Below are 18,725 nucleotides of genomic sequence, written 5' to 3'. Positions count from 1 at the left end.
ACTTACCTTCATTTTCTTCAGTCTGAGAAAAATGATGGGTGGGCTGCTGATGACTTAGTTTTGTTTTTATTTTATTTTATATCTTTCTTTCCAATGAGATGTATAAACCAAGGCTCATCTGCTTGTTCATATCAATGTAAAAGATCCCCCGACAGTATTCGAAGGAAAGCAGGGAACTGTTCCAGTTCCTTAGTCAGCATTCATCCTTCAACCAACACTACCACAAAAAAAATCTTGGATCTTATATAATGTGGAGATGCCGGTGATGGACTGGGGTGGACAAATGTAAGGAGTCTTACAACACCAAGTTATAGTCCAACAGCTTTATTTAAAATCACAAGCTTTCGGAGGCTTCCTCCTTCGTCAGGTGAGTGTGGGATTCCATAAAGGTACAGCATATATAGTCAGAGAACAATGCCTGGTGATTACAGATAATCTTTCCAACTGCCCGTTATCAAGGCAATCAAAGGAGTTGAATAGTGTTCAGACAGAGAAACATTACATACAAGACTACTGAATACACAAACGGTCAGAACACAAAGACAGAGAGAGAGAGAGAGAGAGAGAAACATCCGAAAGGCAGAGAAAGAGAGAGAATGACCAGTTGTATTAAAAACAGATAACTTTTTTTCACTGGTGGGGTTACATGTAGCGTGACATGAACCCAAGATCCCGGTTGAGGCCGTCCTCATGGGTGCGGAACTTGGCTATCAATTTCTGCTCGACGAGTTTGCGTTGTCGTGTGTCTTGAAGGCCGCCTTGGAGAACGCTTACCCGAAGATCGGAGGCTGAATGTTTGTAAGACCTTGCTGTGCCACATTTTCCTATGTAATAACAGTGACTACATTTCTAAAGTAACCTGTTGGTTGTGAAGTGCTTTGAGATGCCTGAGCAATGGTTATGGTTTGATATATTGAAAAAACAAAATCAGAAAATGCTGGAAATGTAAAGCAGGTCAGTTAGCATCTGCAAAGGGTAAAGACAGATTATAACATTCCTGGTGTGCACCCTTCATAACCTGTATTTCCTCTTACAGATACTGATTAACCTGTACATTTACAGAATGTTCTGTTTTTATTTCAGATTTTCAGCAGTTGCAATTTTTCCTTTTTATTTTACAATAGAAATGCAAGTTATTTTCTTTCTTTATAAATTTTTGTCAATTAAGGAGAAGTGGGACAGAAGAAAATGGGTACAACTATAAGATAGACCGATGCAACTCTCTGAAATCATTAGCTTAACTCTGAGGTTGTTTGAAAATTGGACAGTATATTGATGTATCATTGAGTGTGATTTATGAAGTTCTTGAACAAACTGGATGACATTTGGAGGGTGTGGGTGAGGGGCAGAGGGACTTTTAGGGTCTGATCTACCCTATAGAAAAGCATTTTACATTAATATGATTACACAGTAACAATGCAGCAGCCCAATCCATCTCTCAATCATGAACAAAACAGGAAGCAGAGGGAGACATAAAATTAAGATGTGGATTAAGTGTTCATAGGCACAAAAACATTTGCATTATTCATTGTACTGCAGTGCAGTTAATTCAAACCACAGGAAGGCTTGGTGACCTGCTAGAGCACAATGTTTTAGTGCGTCAATTTGCTGTGCCACAGAAAGGAAAGGCATGGCTTTGATCCCATGATTCCCCACTAGATGCTGTTTTTCTTAATCACATTAAGATGGAAGCAATGAACTGAAGCTAAATGATTCCTTCACAGAAATTAAAATAAAATTGGGAGAGTGAGTCGGCTGAAGCTCAGGCTTCTCTTTTGCACACTTATTGGGGGTTACTTGGAGGAATATTGGTCGAAATCCTGAAGCAAAGTGCCTGCCTACCCTTTCAGTCTGGGAATGTTGTGTGCAATGAGGTTGGGGCGGGGTGAGGGGGGGTGGAGAAATCAGAAAGAGGATTAAGAAAATTTAAACAAATGGAAACAGAAGAAGGTTGTAGAGAAGGTCTAATATTTGATGAATAGGACAGGAGATTTCTGGTTATCAGAGAGATGTTTTCTAAGTTTAATAGTAACCAATAATCAAAGTATTGTTAAGCATTTACAATTTGTAATCTTGTGTATATGGTAGTTGAATTCTGAATGCAACATTTAACACAAGTTAGTGTGACCCATTTTCTCCTTTCAAAGCTATAAGAAATGCAGCTCTTGATGTCACCTCAATACTGTTACGTTTTGGGGCAGCTGTGAACTTGGAATGCGTTAATAAGAGGACAGCCCTGCACGAAGCTGCCAAACTGGGTAGGAAGGATTTAGTAGATTTACTGATTCGCTCTGGAGCCAATATAGACCCTAGAAGTGCCTTTGGACTCACCCCACTAGCTCTTGCTGCACAGAATGGATTCACAGAAGTGACAAAACTTTTACTCCAAAAAGGTAATGCATCATTTGTATAGTTCATAAGTTATTGATCAGGGGGCCCCCATGGTTCTTGTTACTTGATATTTGATGGATAAAACCCAAAGCAGGGTAATTAACTGTCAGTCGAGGCTCAACATGATGGTGCATGGCCTCAGTGTCCTGCTTGACCCTAGCTGAGGTTCAAACCCCACATTCAGCGCATCATCAATGATTGGAATATAGGAATTGCTAGACGGAAAAAGACCAAGGTCCATCTAGTTCACCTTCCACCATCCTGGTAGTCGCATGATGCAATGATAATGGAGTTGTTGATTAATCATAGCAATCAATCTCTATCAATTAATCTACAACAGACCCAGACATGACTCGGGGAGAATCCCATTGGTGAACAACTTTGGGGGCCATAGGTTCAAAGTTACCTGTTTCTCCTAATTATGCTAAATTTACCACATGGCATGTCTCAAATTACTCACATACTCTATGCCAAAATATTATTTTCTGAAAGAAACCTATCTAAGTTGCATTTGAATGAATCAATACTAACTGCTTCCACCGTCTCCACAGGGAGCCTGTTCCATAGTTTGACCACTCGCTCACTGAAATGTTGTTTCCGCAAATTAGTTTTGAACTTACCCCCTTCAAGCGCAGGCTGTGTCCTCTGGCTCTACTTTTCCTCCTTCCACCTCCAAACACTGCCCATCTCTGCCCCTACTTCACCCCCACTGCTGCTGAAATTCTAATCCATGTCTTTGTCACCTTTGTGATACCCACCAAAGCTGCACCCTACATAAACTGCAACTCATAGAAGTACATAGAATGGACAGCACAGAAACAGACCATTGGGCTCTACTGATCCGTGCTGGTGTTTATGCTCCACATGAGCCTCCTCCCACCTTCTTCATCTGACCCTATCAGCATAACCTTCTATTCCTTTCTCCCTCATGTGTTTATCTAACTTCCACTTAAATGCCTTTATGCTAGGCGCCTCAACCACTCCTTGTGCTAGTGCGTTCCACATTCTAACCACTCTCTGGGTAAAGAAGTTTCTCATAAATTCCCTATTGGATTTATTAGTGACTCATCCAGATCTCTGCTGCCTGCATTGTATGTTACACAAAATCCCTCACCTATCATCCTCATCCTTGCTGATCCTCTCGCTTCGCATACCCCAGCACATTTACTTCAACATCCTAGTCCTCATCTTCAAATTCTTTTGTGGCCTCACTCACCCCCTACTCCGCAACATCCTAGAACCCTATGTCCCTGGTTGTACTTTTCCAGTGCTGATCTACTGCCCATTTCCCTCTTTCCTCCCTCACCTTTGCCATCAGTCGCAAAATGTTCAGCCATCTTGCTCTCATACTCCGCAACTCCTTCCCTAAACGAGATTATGAAGGCATTGACAAAATTGATCCAAGCAAATAGTTCACTGTGGCGAAGAGTTCAAATACAAGTGGACACAATAACAAATTGGGAAGTTAACAATAAGAAGGGAACTCAGGCAGAACTTTGTTATCCCACAAGTAACATTGCCCTGGAATGAGTTACAAGGGAGACCACTGAAGCAGACAGTATAAGTATGTTTTTGAAAATAGGAGATTGATGGATGTGGTAAGAAAGCAGGTAGGTAGAGTTGATCTACGAAAAGAGACAGGCTTGCTGGGAGTTAATGATCTTTATCTGTTACCAATTTTTTTAAAAGTATTTTTTGTTGATGTTTAGGTACACAGGAACAGAAGTAGGCCATTCAGCTACTCAAGCATGTTCCAACTTTCAATTAGATCACGGCTGATCTGTACCTCAACTCTATTTACCCGCCTTTGATCCATATCCCTTGATACCCTTACCTAATAAAAATCTGTTGGTCTTTGTCTTGAAAATTTCAATTGACCCATCATCCACAACCTTTTGGGGGAAGAGAATTCCACATTTTCATTACCTTTTGTGTGAAAGCTGCTTCCTGATTTCACTCCTGAATGGCTTAGCTCTAATTTTAATTCTATTCTTATTCTGGATTCCCCCACCAGAGGAAATAGCTTTCCTGTATCTACTCTATCGAATCCTTTTATCATTTGGAACACCTCAATTAGATCACCCCTCAACCTTTCAAATTCAAGGGAATACAAGCTTTGGTATCATTTTGGCAAGTCTGGGCTGTACCAATATATCCTTCCTGAGGTGCGGTGCCCAGAACTGAACGCAATACTCCAGATGGGGTCTGACCAAGGCTCTGTGCAACTGAAGCATCACTTCTTCACTTTTGAATTCCAATCCCCTTGAGATATTGGCCAACATTCTATTAGCCTTTTTGATAACTTTTTATACCTGTGCATTAGTTTTTAGTGATTTGTGTACCTGAAATCCCTTTCCTCCTCTACAGTTTCTAGTCTCTCACCATTAAGAAATATTCCAACTTGACTTCCTTGGATCCAAAGTAGATGACCTTACACTTCCCCACATTGAACTCCTTCTGCCGCAGTTTTGCCCACTCACTTAATCTGTCTAAGTCTGTTTGTAGCTTCCTACTCCCAAATACACAACTTACTGTTCCTCCTAACTTAGTGTAATCTGCAAACTTGGATGTTTAATTCTTTATTCTTTCATCCACATCATTGACATATATGGCGAAAAGCTGAGGCCCCAGTACAGATCACAGGGGAACACCATTTGTCACATTCCACCAATCAGAGTACATTCTCTTTATCCCTACTCTCTATCTCCCACCTCTCAACCAATTATCAACCCATGTTTAAGGCTACCTTTGATTCCATGCGCATTCACTTTTGCTAATAGACTATGTAGCTAAAAAAGTGTCCACCTGTTGTGAATTTTGACCCTGTCTTTCATTATTCGAGCACATTTTGTTCTGCATTTGTTCATCTGAGAATGTTTGTAGATTTGATTGCCTGAAATCAGGAATATTTTGAGATTTGACTAGTTTGGAATTGTAAGCATTATAATATAGCATAGGATAGAATCATAGAAAGGTTACAGCACGGAAGGAGGCCATTTGGCCCATTGAGTCCTTGCTGGCTCTGTCCAAGAGCAATCCAGCTAGTCCTACTCCCCCGCCATATCCCTTAGCTCTGTAAGTTGTTTCCTTTCAAGTACTTATCCATTTCCCTTTTCAAAGCCACGATTGAACCTGCCTCCACCAGCCCCCTACCCCGGCAGTGCATTCCAGATCCTAACCACTCACTGCGTAAAAAAGCTTTTCCTCGTTACTTTTGGTTCTTTTGACAATCACCTTAAATCTATGCCCTCTGGTTCTTGACCCTTCCACCAATGGGAATAGTTTCTCTCTATCAACTCTGTCTAGACCATTCATAATTTTAAATACCTCTATCAAATCTCCTCTCAATCTTCTCTGTTCCATGGAGAACAACCTCAGCTTCTCCCGTCTATCCACGTAACTAAGGTTCCTCATCCCTGGAATCATTCTAGTAAATCTTTTCTGCACCCTCTCTAAGGCCTTCACATCCTTCCTAAAGTGCGGTGCCTGGAACTGGACACAATACTCCAATTGTGGTAGAACCAGTGTTTTATAAAGGTTCATCATGACTTCCTTGCTTTTGTACTCAATGCCTCTATTTATAAAGCCCAATATCCTGTATGCTTTTTTAACCACTTTCTCAACCTGCCCTGCCACTTCCAACGATTTGTGTACATATACCCCCAGATCTCTCTGTTCCTGTACCCCTTTTAGAATTGTGCCCTCTAGTTTATATTGCCTCTCCTCGTTCTTCCTACTGAAGTGTATCACTTCGCATTTTTCTGTGTTAAATTTCATCTGCCACATGTCCGCCCATTCCACCAGCCTGTCTATATCCTCTTGAAGTCTATCACTATCCTCCTCGCTGTTCACTACACTTCCAAGTTTTGTGACATCTGCAAATTTTGAAATTGTGCCCTGTCCACCCAAGTCCAAGTTATTAATATATATCAAGAAAAGCAGTGGTCCCAGTACCGACTTCTGGGGAACACCACCATACACCTCCCTCCACCCGAAAAACAACCATTCACCACTACTCTCTGCTTCCTGTTACTTAGCCAATTTTGTATCCATGCTGCTATTGCCTCCTTTATTCCATGGGCTTCAACCTTGATGACAATCCTATTATGCAGCACTTTATCAAACGCCTTTTGAAAGTCCGTATACACCACATCAACCGCATTGTCCTCATTGACCCTCTCTGTTACCTCATCAAAAAACTCTATCAAGTTATTAAACACGATTTGACTTTAACAAATTCATGCTGGCTTTCCCTAAGTTACTGTTCAAAAATAATTGGAATATTATTTTAAAAAGAAGGCACCCAGCGAAGTGTAAGGAAACATTGCAGATACTGATTCAGTTTCACCCACTGCAACGTTCACCAGCAGATCTTAATTTTTCAAAATGTTGTTACTCACTCAAATCTGTCTCCCAAACCTCCTGCTACTGAGACGTAATGCAAATGTGGCTATTTAGAGCAGGAAGATCCTTGGTCTGTGCTGAGCTGCCTGGTCTCAGACAGAGCAACACCATGTGTGTTACAATTGGCCTTTTCTATTTACAATGCCACACCTCCTTATGGACTCAAACCAGGTTTAGTGCTGAATTTTAGGAATTTTTATGTTACAGACCCTTGCTGTTTGGGAACTGTTCTGAGCGTCTTCACATCTGCTTTTATAGTTGGTAGAGAGGGGAGACTTTCATGATCTCACGTAGCTGAATTCAAACCTGAAAGAGCAGAGATCGGACCCTTTTCCCATCCAGGCTCACCATACCTCCTACTTGAAACTAACTTGTCTCTGATTCACAGGAGCTGATGTCCTGTCTCAAGCTTCTGATGGCGTGTCTGTGTTATTTGAGGCTGCTACAGTTGAGAACCCAGAATGCCTGGCACTCCTTTTGGAATATGGGTCTGATGCCAATGTTCCTAAGTACTCTGGTCACTTGCCCATTCACAGGGCATCGTACAGAGGGTACTATCAGTAAGTCTGAGAAAAAAATATGAGGCAGAATAAAGTGGTAATTTTTTATTTCCAATAGTTTGAGTAAAAACCTGAAGTGAAAAAGGCAGAGCTTTTTTGAAAATGTATGTTTAAAAATGTCAAAATACTGTGGCTAAAATTTAGATAAATCTAAAGTTTGCATTTTCAATTATATTAAGGTAAATATACAAATTGCTTTATCTCTTCTCTCCTATGTAGTGATTTTGGCTGCATACTCTATATTCTGGTTGAAGGGACTGACCACAGACATTTTCAAGGCCATTCCCAATGCAGTTTCCTCTGGGGTGCTGAAATACCACCTGAAGTGGAATTGCTGGCACATTTACTCACTCAAGTTGGCTAGGAACCTGACCTTGGCTCAGTCTTGTATATAAAGAACTGACTGAGATCATCAGACTTTTGTTTGGGAGTGGAGGGAGTCTGAGCTTGAATGTGAGCCAAGGCTGTATTCAAAAACTGATTCTCCATGTCTGTGGCACTTGTATCTATCAGCAGGCACTGTTGCCTTTCTTGCCTATTTTGTCACCCACAATCATTGTTCAACACACAAAAATGAATAATATTCTTATAGGTTCATCATTAAGAGTCTTCTGTACAAAATTCCTGTAGTCACAGGACAATAATAGTTTGGGAAGTGAGGCAGCATCTGTGGACAAAGAAACAGAGTTAACGTTTCAGGTCGAAGATCTTGAACGTCTGACGAAAGGTCTTTGACCTGAAACGTTAACTCTGTTTCTTTCTCCACAGATGCTGCCTGACTTGCTGAGCTTTTCCAGCATTTTCTGTTTTTTATTTCAGATTTCCAGCATCCGCAGTATTTTGCTTTTAATAATAGTTTGGGAATTGGTCTGTTGTGGACTGACAATATCAATTTCCAGTATTCAAATAGGACCTCCTCGGTTACTTATCTGTAAAAGGCTGAAGCGTTATTATAGGAATCTCATGCAAATTTTATTTCTCTGCCACTTTATCTTTCATAAATTATTCCTCTCAAGGCATAAGACATTTCCTCTTGTTCAGGCCACCTGGCAGCTTTTGATGCCAATCTAGGAAGCATATGGCTGTGGGCTGCTTTATTTCTTCCAACCCAACTCTACCTATGGTAGGATGCTCCACCTGGTTGGGAACTGGCAAAACTTGTTATCATCAGCCACTGTTGGAACTGAGACCCCATTTAAAAAAAAACAGATGTAAAGCGAGCCATTTAACTAATATACTCCTAAGCTACTCAAGAATATTTTTTTTTAATGGTTGAAAATTTCAGTCTATAACCCCTTTTTAAACGAGCAGCTTTATGCTGGGAGATACTGATATTAATGTCACACTGGCACATACGTTCCTGTGTTAATCCTCCAGATGGAATGACACCAGTTAGAAAACATACCCTCAAACTAGCTAGGTGACACTGGACAACGCCAAGTGTAAACATTTAGATGATGTGAAACTAATAATGTTATCCTGCCAGCTTTTGCATTTCAGCCAACTCTCCTGGTGCAGCTTTCCCTGTTTACATCCCCCCCCCCACTGACATTTTCTATCAGCTGACGGTCAGAGTGGAGCTGGCAAATTCAGCAGTAGCTTGCAAGGCCTGTGAAAAAGTAAGTTTCCACAGCAAGATAAGTCAAATCATATCTAACTGCAGCTGACAGTGAGAGAACTGTGCATGTGCTGTCGGCTGCAGCTTTATAACACAAAGAGCCTTAAATTGGTGGGGCTTATGAAAACAAAACAGACAAGCTACTGCCTTTTAGCTTCAGTGTTCAATTTAATCTGAAATAAAAACAAAAATTGCTGGAAAACACAATTTGGCGATCAGCATCTGTTTTAAAAAAAAAAGGTAGATATTTCAATTTCCAGCTGATGAAGGGTGTAAACCTGAAACATTCTTTTAACCGGTCTCATTTTTAGTACTGGTGGACCTGCTCTGTATTTCCAAGATTTTTGGTTTTATTTCTGTTTTAGACTATTTGCAATTTTTAATAATTACTATAGTTTATTCCTGTCTGGTTTTCCTTAGAGTGCTGAAGCAGTTAATTCCAGTGACAGATTACTCTGCTATTAAGGAGAGTGGGATAAGTCCAGTGCACTCTGCATCAGCAGGTGGCCACCCAGAATGCCTCAAGTTGCTTCTGCAGTCCCTGTTTGATGTGAATTTCATGCTCAGTCACAGACTTCGCAGAAATTATGATGATCACAGAAAATCTGCTCTCTATTTTGCGGTGTCAAATAATGATGTCTGCTGTGCTCGGCTCCTCCTCGAGGCTGGAGCACTGCCCAACCAAGATCCTATCAACTGTCTCCAGCTAGCTGTGAGACTGGGTAACTATGAGCTCATCAACTTACTTCTTCGCTATGGAGCCAATGTAAATTACTATTGCAGAGTGAACACAACTCACTTCCCATCCGCGCTGCAGTACGCATTAAATGACGAAGTTATGCTGAGAATGTTGTTCCGTTATGGGTATGACATCCATCGATGCTTTGATTGCCCACATGAAAACAAAATTCATCCCCAGTTTGCCTTTGAAGGATGGACAACTACAGTCATTAAAGACAACATGGTAAGTACTGGATCAGTCTGCATATTCTAGTGTCAGAGTAACAGGGCATTCCACGTGGCTTTGTGACAGATCCCTGAGCAAATGCTATTACAGAGAATTATATAGAATTACAATGAATATACAGCACAGAAACAGACCATTCGGCCCAACAGCTCTTTGCTAGTGTTTATGCTCCACACGAGACTCCTCCCTCCCTACTTCATCTAACCCTATCACCATATCCTTCTATTCCTTTCTCCCTTATGTGTTTACCTAGCTTCCCCTTAAATGCATCTATGCTTTTCGTCTCAACTAATCCTTGTGGTAGCGAGTTTCACATTCTAACCACTCTCTGGGTAAAGAAGTTTCTCCTGAATTCCCTATTGGATTTATTAGTGACTATCTTATATTCATGGCCCCTAGTTCTGGTCTCCCCCGCAAGTGGAAACATCTTTTCTACATCTACCCTATCAAACCCTTTTATAATCTTAAAGACCTCTATCAAGTCACCCCTCCATTCCCAGCCTGCTCAATCTTTCCTGATAGGTATAACCTCTCAGTTCTGGTATCATCCTAGTAAATCTTTTTTGCACCTTCTCCGGTTCCTCTCTATCCTTTTTATAATATGGAGACCAGAACTGTTCATAGTACTCCAAGTGTGGTCTGACCAAGGTTCTATACAAATTTAACATTATTTCTCTGCTTTTCAATTTTATCCCTCTAGAAATGAGCCCCAGTGTTTGGTTTGCTTTTTTATGGCCTTATTAACCTGCATCACTACTTTTAGTGATTTGCGTATCTGTACCCCCAGATCCCTCTGCTCCTCTATCCCATTTAAACTCTTATTATCCAAGTAGAATGTGGCCCCCTTATTCTTTCTACCAAAATGTAATACCTCACACTTATCTATATTGAAACTCATTTGCCAATTTCAAGCCCATTCTGCAAGTTTATTGATGTCTTCCTGTATTTTGTCGCAGTCCTCCTCGATATTAACTATACCCCCCAAATTGTACTTCCAATTCCCAAATCCAAATTGTTTATGTAAATGGTGAACAACAGTGGTCCCAGCATCGATCCTTGTGGAACACCACTTCCCACCTTTTGCCAATAAGAGTAATTACCTTTAACCCCTACTCTCTGTTTTCTGTTTTATGGCCAGATTTCTATCCATTCTGCTACTTGTCCGCTGACTCCATATGCTCTGACCTTGGTCATGAGTCTACTATGTGGTACCTTATCGAAGGCCTTTTGAAAATCCAGATATATTACATCTACGGCATTACCCTTGTCTACCCTTTCTGTTACTTCTTCAAAGAATTCAATAAAGTTGGTCAAGCATGACCTTCCTTTTTGAAATCCCTGCTGACTATTCATTATATTTTTGGTTTCTAGATGTTTTTCTGTTACATCTTTAAGTAAGGATTCCATTATGTTTCGTACCACCAACGTTAAGCTAATTGGTCTATAGTTCCTTGTTTGGTTCTATCTCCCTTTTTAAATATAGGAATCACATTAGCTGTCCGCCAGTCCTCTGGCACTATTCCCTTATATATATATAATATGTGTGTAATAGTACCTCTGCTACCTGTTCCCTAACTTCTTTTAATGTGCTTGGATGCAATCCATCCAGACCAAATGTTTTATCCTCTCTAAGTTTGATTAGTTTATCAATTATCTCCCCCCTTTCTATCTTAAATGCCTTTATATCTTTTTTGATCTCTTCTACTAATGTCATGTCCACCATGTTAGTCTCCTTGGTAAATACTGAGGCAAAGTAATTATTTAATATTTCTGCCATTTTGCTGTCATTACCTGTGAGTTTATCGTGTATATCTCTTAGTGGTCCTCTCCTATCCTGATTTTTCTTTTATTATTATGTGTCCATAGAATACTTTGCTATTTCTTTTTATATTTTTTGATAATTTAATTTTGTGGTTGCTCTCTGCCTTCTTAATTGTTTTTTAAACTTCTTTCCTAACCTTTTTTTGTATTCCCTTTTGCCATCCCCTCCTTGGTTGTCTATATACTGAGTGTATGCCTTTTTCTTTAGTTTCAATTTTGCCCTTATTTCTTTATTCATCTATGGTGTATCATTACTGATTAATTTGTTCTTGCTTTTTAGTGGGATATATTTCTCCAGGACTCTTGGTCACTGTTATAAATGTTTTCCACTGCTGTTCTATTTCTTTGTTTGTCAGTAAATTTTTCCAGTTTATTTTCCCTAGATCCATTCTCATCTCCTGAAAATAAGTTTTTTTTCCCAATTTATTACTTTGGTCTTTCTCTTACTTATGTCCTTCTCAATTTTTATCTTAAACTTTATTATGTTGTGATCGCTATTGCCTAGATATTCCCCTACACTTCCTTCTCTTATCTGTTCTGGTTCATTTCCCATTACTAGATCCAGCAGCGCTTCCACTCTTGGGCTTTTTACATACTGGGTAAGAAAGGAGTCCTGCACACATTGTAAAATCTTCATTCCCTGTGCCCCGTTACCTACCTCTTCTTGCCAGTTTATTTGGGGATAGATAAAATCTCCCCTGATTATTATTCTATGTCCTTTACTCATTTCACATATTTGCTTACATATTTCTTCCTCCACCTCCTTTCCACTATTAGATGGTCTGTAGTATACTCCTATTAGCGTGATCGATCCCTTCTTATCTTTTATTTCAATCCGTATTGATTCTCTTTCTATCCTTCTGTTAGTTATGTCCCTTTTTTCTACTGCCATGATGTTATCTCTAATTAGTACAGTTACTCCACCCCCACACCCTTCCTTCCCTATCCTTTCTGATTATGTTATTACTTGCACTATTTAGTTGCCAGTCCTGTTCTTTTATAACCATGTTTCAGTTATTTCTACTACAGCTGGTTCCTCGCTATGGATTATTGCCTCCAGTTCCCCCGTTTTATTTTGGATGCTGCGTACATTGGCAGTTTTTTAAAAATTTTTTTTTTTATTCGTTCACGGGATGTGGGCGTCGCTGGCAAGGCCGGCATTTATTGCCCATCCCTAGTTGCCCTCGAGAAGGTGGTGGTGAGCCGCCTTCTTGAACCGCTGCAGTCCGTGCCTTTTACTTTATTTTTAACAGTACATTTGTTTATAACTATTTGTTCCTTGACCGTTTATGTTATCTTTATTCCTTACTCTGGTCTGACCTTTACACTCATTTCCTGTTTCTTTTATCTTTAAGCTTTTGTTATTGCTACCAGATCCCTCCCCCCATCATACTAGTTTATAGCTTTATGCACTGCCCTATTTATCCTTTCCGCTAGGACATTGGTCCCATTCTGGTTCAGGTGGAGCCCGTCCCAGCAGTACAGCTCCTTCCTGTCCCAGTATTGGTGCCAGTGTTCCATGAAATGGAACCCTTCCTTCCCACACCAGTCTTTCAGCCACGCATTCACCTTCCTGATCCATAGGCTTATCCCTATGCCAATTAGCATGTTAGATATTATATGCTGATTATATTTCCACTATGTGAATGAAATCAGGGCAATCATGAAAGCTTCAAAGCTGACAGTTAACTCTGAATATTGGCACAATGTTTTGAGCTTTGAAGCCTGGTTCAAGGTCTGAGTTTTATGATCAAATGCTCTCAGATTAAAACTAATTTTGAATTATTTGTATCTTATGTTAGTTAACAAACCATACAATTATATTCTCCTGTGTAAGAAGTGTATTTATGTGTGTAGCCCTTGCTCCGTCTCTCTCTCTCTACATCAGAAAAGTATATCTACTTTCCAAAAGCCCAGATCTTTAAACAGGATGCTTTGTGCACCTATAGTAACTATAGGTGCATCAATGAGTCATACATCCCAGATTCATCCCTGGTCTGGGCTAACTTAGCTGATCTCAGCCAAGATGGCAAGTGGGTTCTATGCCCTTGGATAAGGGAGGGGTAAATCTTTCAGGCTTTACACTCCTGCTCGCATAAAGTGACCTCTGCTGGGAAGTACTCAGGATGAGGACAGGATCGAGCTTGACTGCAATGTCCTTCACAGTTGAACAGACTGTCAACATTCCCCATTCTGACTCTTGTATGATGAATCAACACTGCTCAATACTGAAACAATGCCAAAAGTAGAAATGTTTCATTCTTCAGCACAGTATTTTACCCTAAACACAGAAATTCACCAAAAAGATAATAGAATTAAAAAAGGTGTACAGTTGAGCTACAAAAAAGGTTTCCTGAACGCAAGCTTCTGGGACTTCAGAAGTTAATGAAACAGTTTAGTCCACTAGGTTCCAATATGCCACAACTATGTTTTCACTCAAGTAAAACTTTACTGCACTGAAATGTTATTGAATTCAGCTGTGGACAATGCTTTTTGTTGTAGTTTGAAAAGGGAGAAAGAAACAATCAATTTTTAAAACATTCATACAAATATTATTTAGTCTTTTTAATTTCTATTTCAGTTTTGTGAAGTCATTACTTTACCCTGGTTCAAGCACCTGTCTGGGAAAGTGATCCGTGTGATGCTGTATTATGTGGCTCATGTTAATTTCTGCTCTAAACTGAAAGCTGTACTTGAACAACAAAATGAATGGTCAGAAATCAAACATATCATGGGTAAGTTTCTGATTATACGATTTCAATGTCTTTGGTAATTAAGGTGCACTAATGAATATTAGCTCTACATAACAATTTTCCCAGGACACATCCAGGGTGCACTTATACTGCAAATTTAGTGTCACAGCAAAATAGTTTCCTCTTTGTAGCAATGTTAAAGTTGCAGTATAAATCCAGAGTTTGAGTCCAACTCAACTCCAAAGAGAGGCGGTATGAGATTACTTGGGTTTGACACTGCATTGTGTATAACTCCACTGTGGTGTTAAACCTGTTTTAACAAGTCCCTTGGAGATCCTGAGCACTTTTTAAACCTGCCTGGAATTAATTTAAATATGTAGAGTGTGGATGCTCGCACCCAAGTTCTGTGCGTGTGTGTAATCAATTCCCTTGAGCCAGACACTATGAATGGTCTCAGACCAATAGCTGCAGAATAAATGAACTGAAAATGCTAGGAAATTTGTTTTTAGAAATTCAAACTGTGCACAATTCTTAGCTTTCTCTTTCTCAAGCTAAAGCACATCCATAATGAAATGGTGACTTGATAAACTGGGGTTTACATTAATATAGCAAATATACCCTTGTTTCTGACCAATTAACTTAGTACCACCATCTTGACTGCAATCAAACTCACATCAGTTCAGGTTGCCACTTTGGTTTGTGTAACCATCTCAAGAAGCTGGTCTCACTCCTACCTGCTTCATATTGGTTGCAGTATAGCTGTAACTGATCCATAACTACCTTTTTAACTCCAACTTTAAAGTTTAATAAGTTTCTAATATTCTCATTGTTTGATTTCATTGTACGTCAACTAGCTTTGTGTGAGAAGAGTTTAACATCACAGGAGTGCATTATTCTCCAACTGAGTAGCAGAGAGCTCGAACCGAGCTGCGCAATGTTTGCACATTAGTTGTGCCTGCAAGCTTATTTAGGAGGCGATTTCTGCTCTTGATCTTTTGAGCTACCTTGGTGAGGTGGTCCTTCTAGGTAAATGAGTGATCTAGAGTTACTCCTATGGCTTTGGGCCATGTGCTTGCCGTTCTCCATTCAAGAAGATGTTGAGTTCTCGTGAAGTGTTGGCATGATTAAAATGGAAGCATGACAACACTGTTTTCGACATACTAGGCTTGCATCTCCACTTTTTGCAATAGCTACTGATGGCTGCCATGTTCAAGTTTTCCTCAATCTTTCTGAAGTCTCTGTCTCTTGAAGCAAGGCAAATGTCATCTGCATACTTGAATGGCCTGGAGATTGTTGGAGGCAGTTCATTTGTAAATATGTTAAAACAAGTTGGAGCAAGAATAGATCCACTTCTGGATCCTCCAAGTGTTCAGCTTATTGCCTATCATCATAGCCATAAACAACCCATCGAGATAACATCTTTGACATCTTGGCTAGTGGGCCAATATGATAACAGGGACTATAAGGCCAACAAACACCAAATGGCTATCAGTCCTCTCAAATATATAGTTCCTAATATCAAGTGTTATATTGCAGCAAAGAACTTCCTTGAAAATCCAGGCGATGCCATAACTGTCCCTTTTCAAAGATATGTGGGAGGCGCCTCACCACTAACCCATCAGCAGACCAATTTGGACAATGCTACCAACCATCTTCATGGCACATGCTGCCTCATTATGGCGAACAGAATGGGGACGAGCTACTCCCGCTGTAAGAAACTCTTTTCTTATCACCCAGCCTGATGAGAGACTACCTGCCTTTGAGCTGCCATGCTATCCCTGGTGCAAGCTCAACTGTTTTAGATGTAGGATGGAAAGGTGTGCGGCAACTGACTGCACCTAGGGACTTAGGAACAGCCCTCTACGTAGCTACGGTGCAGTTGAGGATGCCGCACATCTACTTGTCTGCCAAGAGGACCTTCCAGACTCCACAATGTTGCGGCTATGGAATGGCTAAAGCAAGTACAATGCCTTCCTAAGCCTCTTGACACTTTTGACATAGTTTATCTCCCTATGTTTGTATTTTGAACTTTTTCCCCGTTCTTTATTGTACCACTTGTGAATTTGCAAATATTAATAAAATAAATAAGTTCCTAGACAATGCACCGTTCTAAAGTTCCAATGTTAGTAAACAGCCAAAATTTTCGTTATTAAAATTGTCAGCATTTGGACATTGCTAAATGTGAGACCAGTGCAGAGCTGGCTCTATAAATTAATACTGCTGCCTCCACATCACTCAAAAAGCAGGTACCCCTCTTAATTTGTTCATTCATTCTAATGGCACCATTTAATGTATGCTGAGCAATTTGCCAGGGTGTACCTTAAAAATCTGCTCAAATTTATCTCTCTTTGATTTGGATCATGGAAGCCTAGTAAGTGCTAAATTCTGGAATATTCTGAAACACTTTGCCTTTTGTTACACATAATTTATGTGAAACTTTGTATGTCAATATTTATAGAAAAATGTGAACTAAGTAATTTTAAAAAATCTTTCACTCATATACTCTAAGTAGGTTTACGTTTATGATTTTTCCCTTCTTATTTCCAGAAAACCCACGTTCTTTGAAGCATCTGTGCAGGTTGAAGATCCGAAAATGCATGGGCCGGATGAGGCTGCGGTGTCCGGTATTTATGACATTCCTGTCCTTGCCTAGTAGCCTTAAAGAATACATTCTCTTTAAAGAATATGACCTTTATAATGGGCAAGAAGCCCGATAGATTGCTGAATGTTACATTTTAATGATAACTTTTGAAGTGCTTTTGAAGTTAATAGATTCAGAGATCTGTGCTGTTAGAATCTGCATGATTTAAAAATGTAGAGCAAGTTAGTGTTTCACTTGATCAATCTATTAAATCAACATACACAATGAAATCTGATCGATTTACATTGCACAATGTTATCATTAGTGTCATTTATTTTTAAATAGATTTGAATTAAAACAAATTAAATGGGTCTGTTGCTTCAAAGAACACGTGCAGTAATGAAATTGTCACTGGCTTACTTTACTAAGAACAGCAAATGTCAAGGCAGTGAGAATGAGAATAAAGTGAGGCTATTTATTGGACTGTTTGAGAAAACTGTCACTGCAAGTTCACTAATGGATTGGCTTACCCAGTTTGTTAAGACGTGTTATATTTTTGGGTGCTCCATTATGTAAAACTTTGAAATATGTAGTAAGGTAGAGTGGTTTGTAAATAATTGTTTAATATCAAATATAAATAATTGAAATAAGTTGCTCTTTCCAGTATTTTATTTTGTTTTTAGGGTTTATTATTCATTGAACATTGATTTGTATATACAATATTTTCACATTTTAGGTAGAATAAAGTACAGTACCATTAATCAAATATATCAGTACAGGAGTATTAAAACACAGTTTGGATAGTTTTAAACAAAAAGATTAAACAACATCTTTAGTAATAAAAACATTTAAAATAATATACCAAAAGCCCTTTGGACACAGTGTCTTTGTGACATCAATGGTCGATTTCTCTGACCTAAGACTAAGTTGTAATAAGCTGCCTCTTCAATTTATTACAACTTAGCAATGTCTCAGAGCACAAAACAGGAGTTAGATTTGTGTTTCTTTTTACTGAGTGAATGAGCACCTAACAATTTTTCCCTTCCCCTTCCCTTTGCTTGACCAAGAATCTTACTTGTATTGTGCTGAACAACCTATCCACAGGACTCAAACTGTGGCAAACCATCAATTACTCAACTTTGCTGAGCCCCATCCAAATCATGTATGGATAAGAAACAATAGTTTGCAAACTGATTTCAGATCTTCACAGCTATTTAAAAAAATAAATCAGTAACTGCATGGTATCAGCACATCTTTTAAAAGTCTTTCTTTTAACCTGTTTGATATCTTTTTTGTCCATCTGAAACTTCCAATGTTTAATAATTATTTTTTCCCCATACTGGTGCTGTTCAATAGTATCAAATCAGAATTACAGAAATTTTAGCTGCTTTTCTATTGATCTTTGGCCACCAGCTCATAGACTAGGTCTCCTGCAGCCAGATGAATGTAAAACTACTGCTAATTTATTTTTTTAGGACTGGCAGTCAGGAAGATGAGCTTTTTTTAACTGGATCTTCCTGACTGCCATAAGTCGCCGTGGAACCAGCAAACACATTGTGCACTGGTAGTGACATCATGACCCACACATGCATGCCAGCATTGTCTTAGAAGATCACGTTGTCAGTATTTTATGCTGGCCAAAATGTCATGGTCAGTCTGTGCATGCATGAATGGAGGGCCTACACAGGAC

The 18,725-nt window shown here is 39.5% G+C and overlaps 1 protein-coding gene across 1 annotated transcript in view; it reads left to right on the top strand.

The window, feature by feature from the left end:
* The window catches only part of asb14a (ankyrin repeat and SOCS box containing 14a), a 35,463-nt gene extending 17,778 nt beyond the window's left edge, over positions 1-17,685 (top strand). Inside the window, exons 6-10 of the mRNA XM_067998763.1 lie at positions 2,148-2,393; positions 7,184-7,355; positions 9,394-9,937; positions 14,343-14,496; positions 17,002-17,685. Coding sequence (XP_067854864.1) covers positions 2,148-2,393; positions 7,184-7,355; positions 9,394-9,937; positions 14,343-14,496; positions 17,002-17,171 — 1,286 coding nt within the window. The 3' untranslated portion in view covers positions 17,172-17,685. The remainder of the gene's footprint in view (positions 1-2,147; positions 2,394-7,183; positions 7,356-9,393; positions 9,938-14,342; positions 14,497-17,001) is intronic.
* Positions 17,686-18,725: the final 1,040 nt, after the last annotated feature.

This window comes from Heptranchias perlo, chromosome 17, assembly GCF_035084215.1.
Source record: "Heptranchias perlo isolate sHepPer1 chromosome 17, sHepPer1.hap1, whole genome shotgun sequence".
Classification (NCBI taxonomy): Eukaryota; Metazoa; Chordata; class Chondrichthyes; order Hexanchiformes; family Hexanchidae; genus Heptranchias; species Heptranchias perlo.
This window is presented reverse-complemented; position numbering and strand designations above follow the sequence as displayed.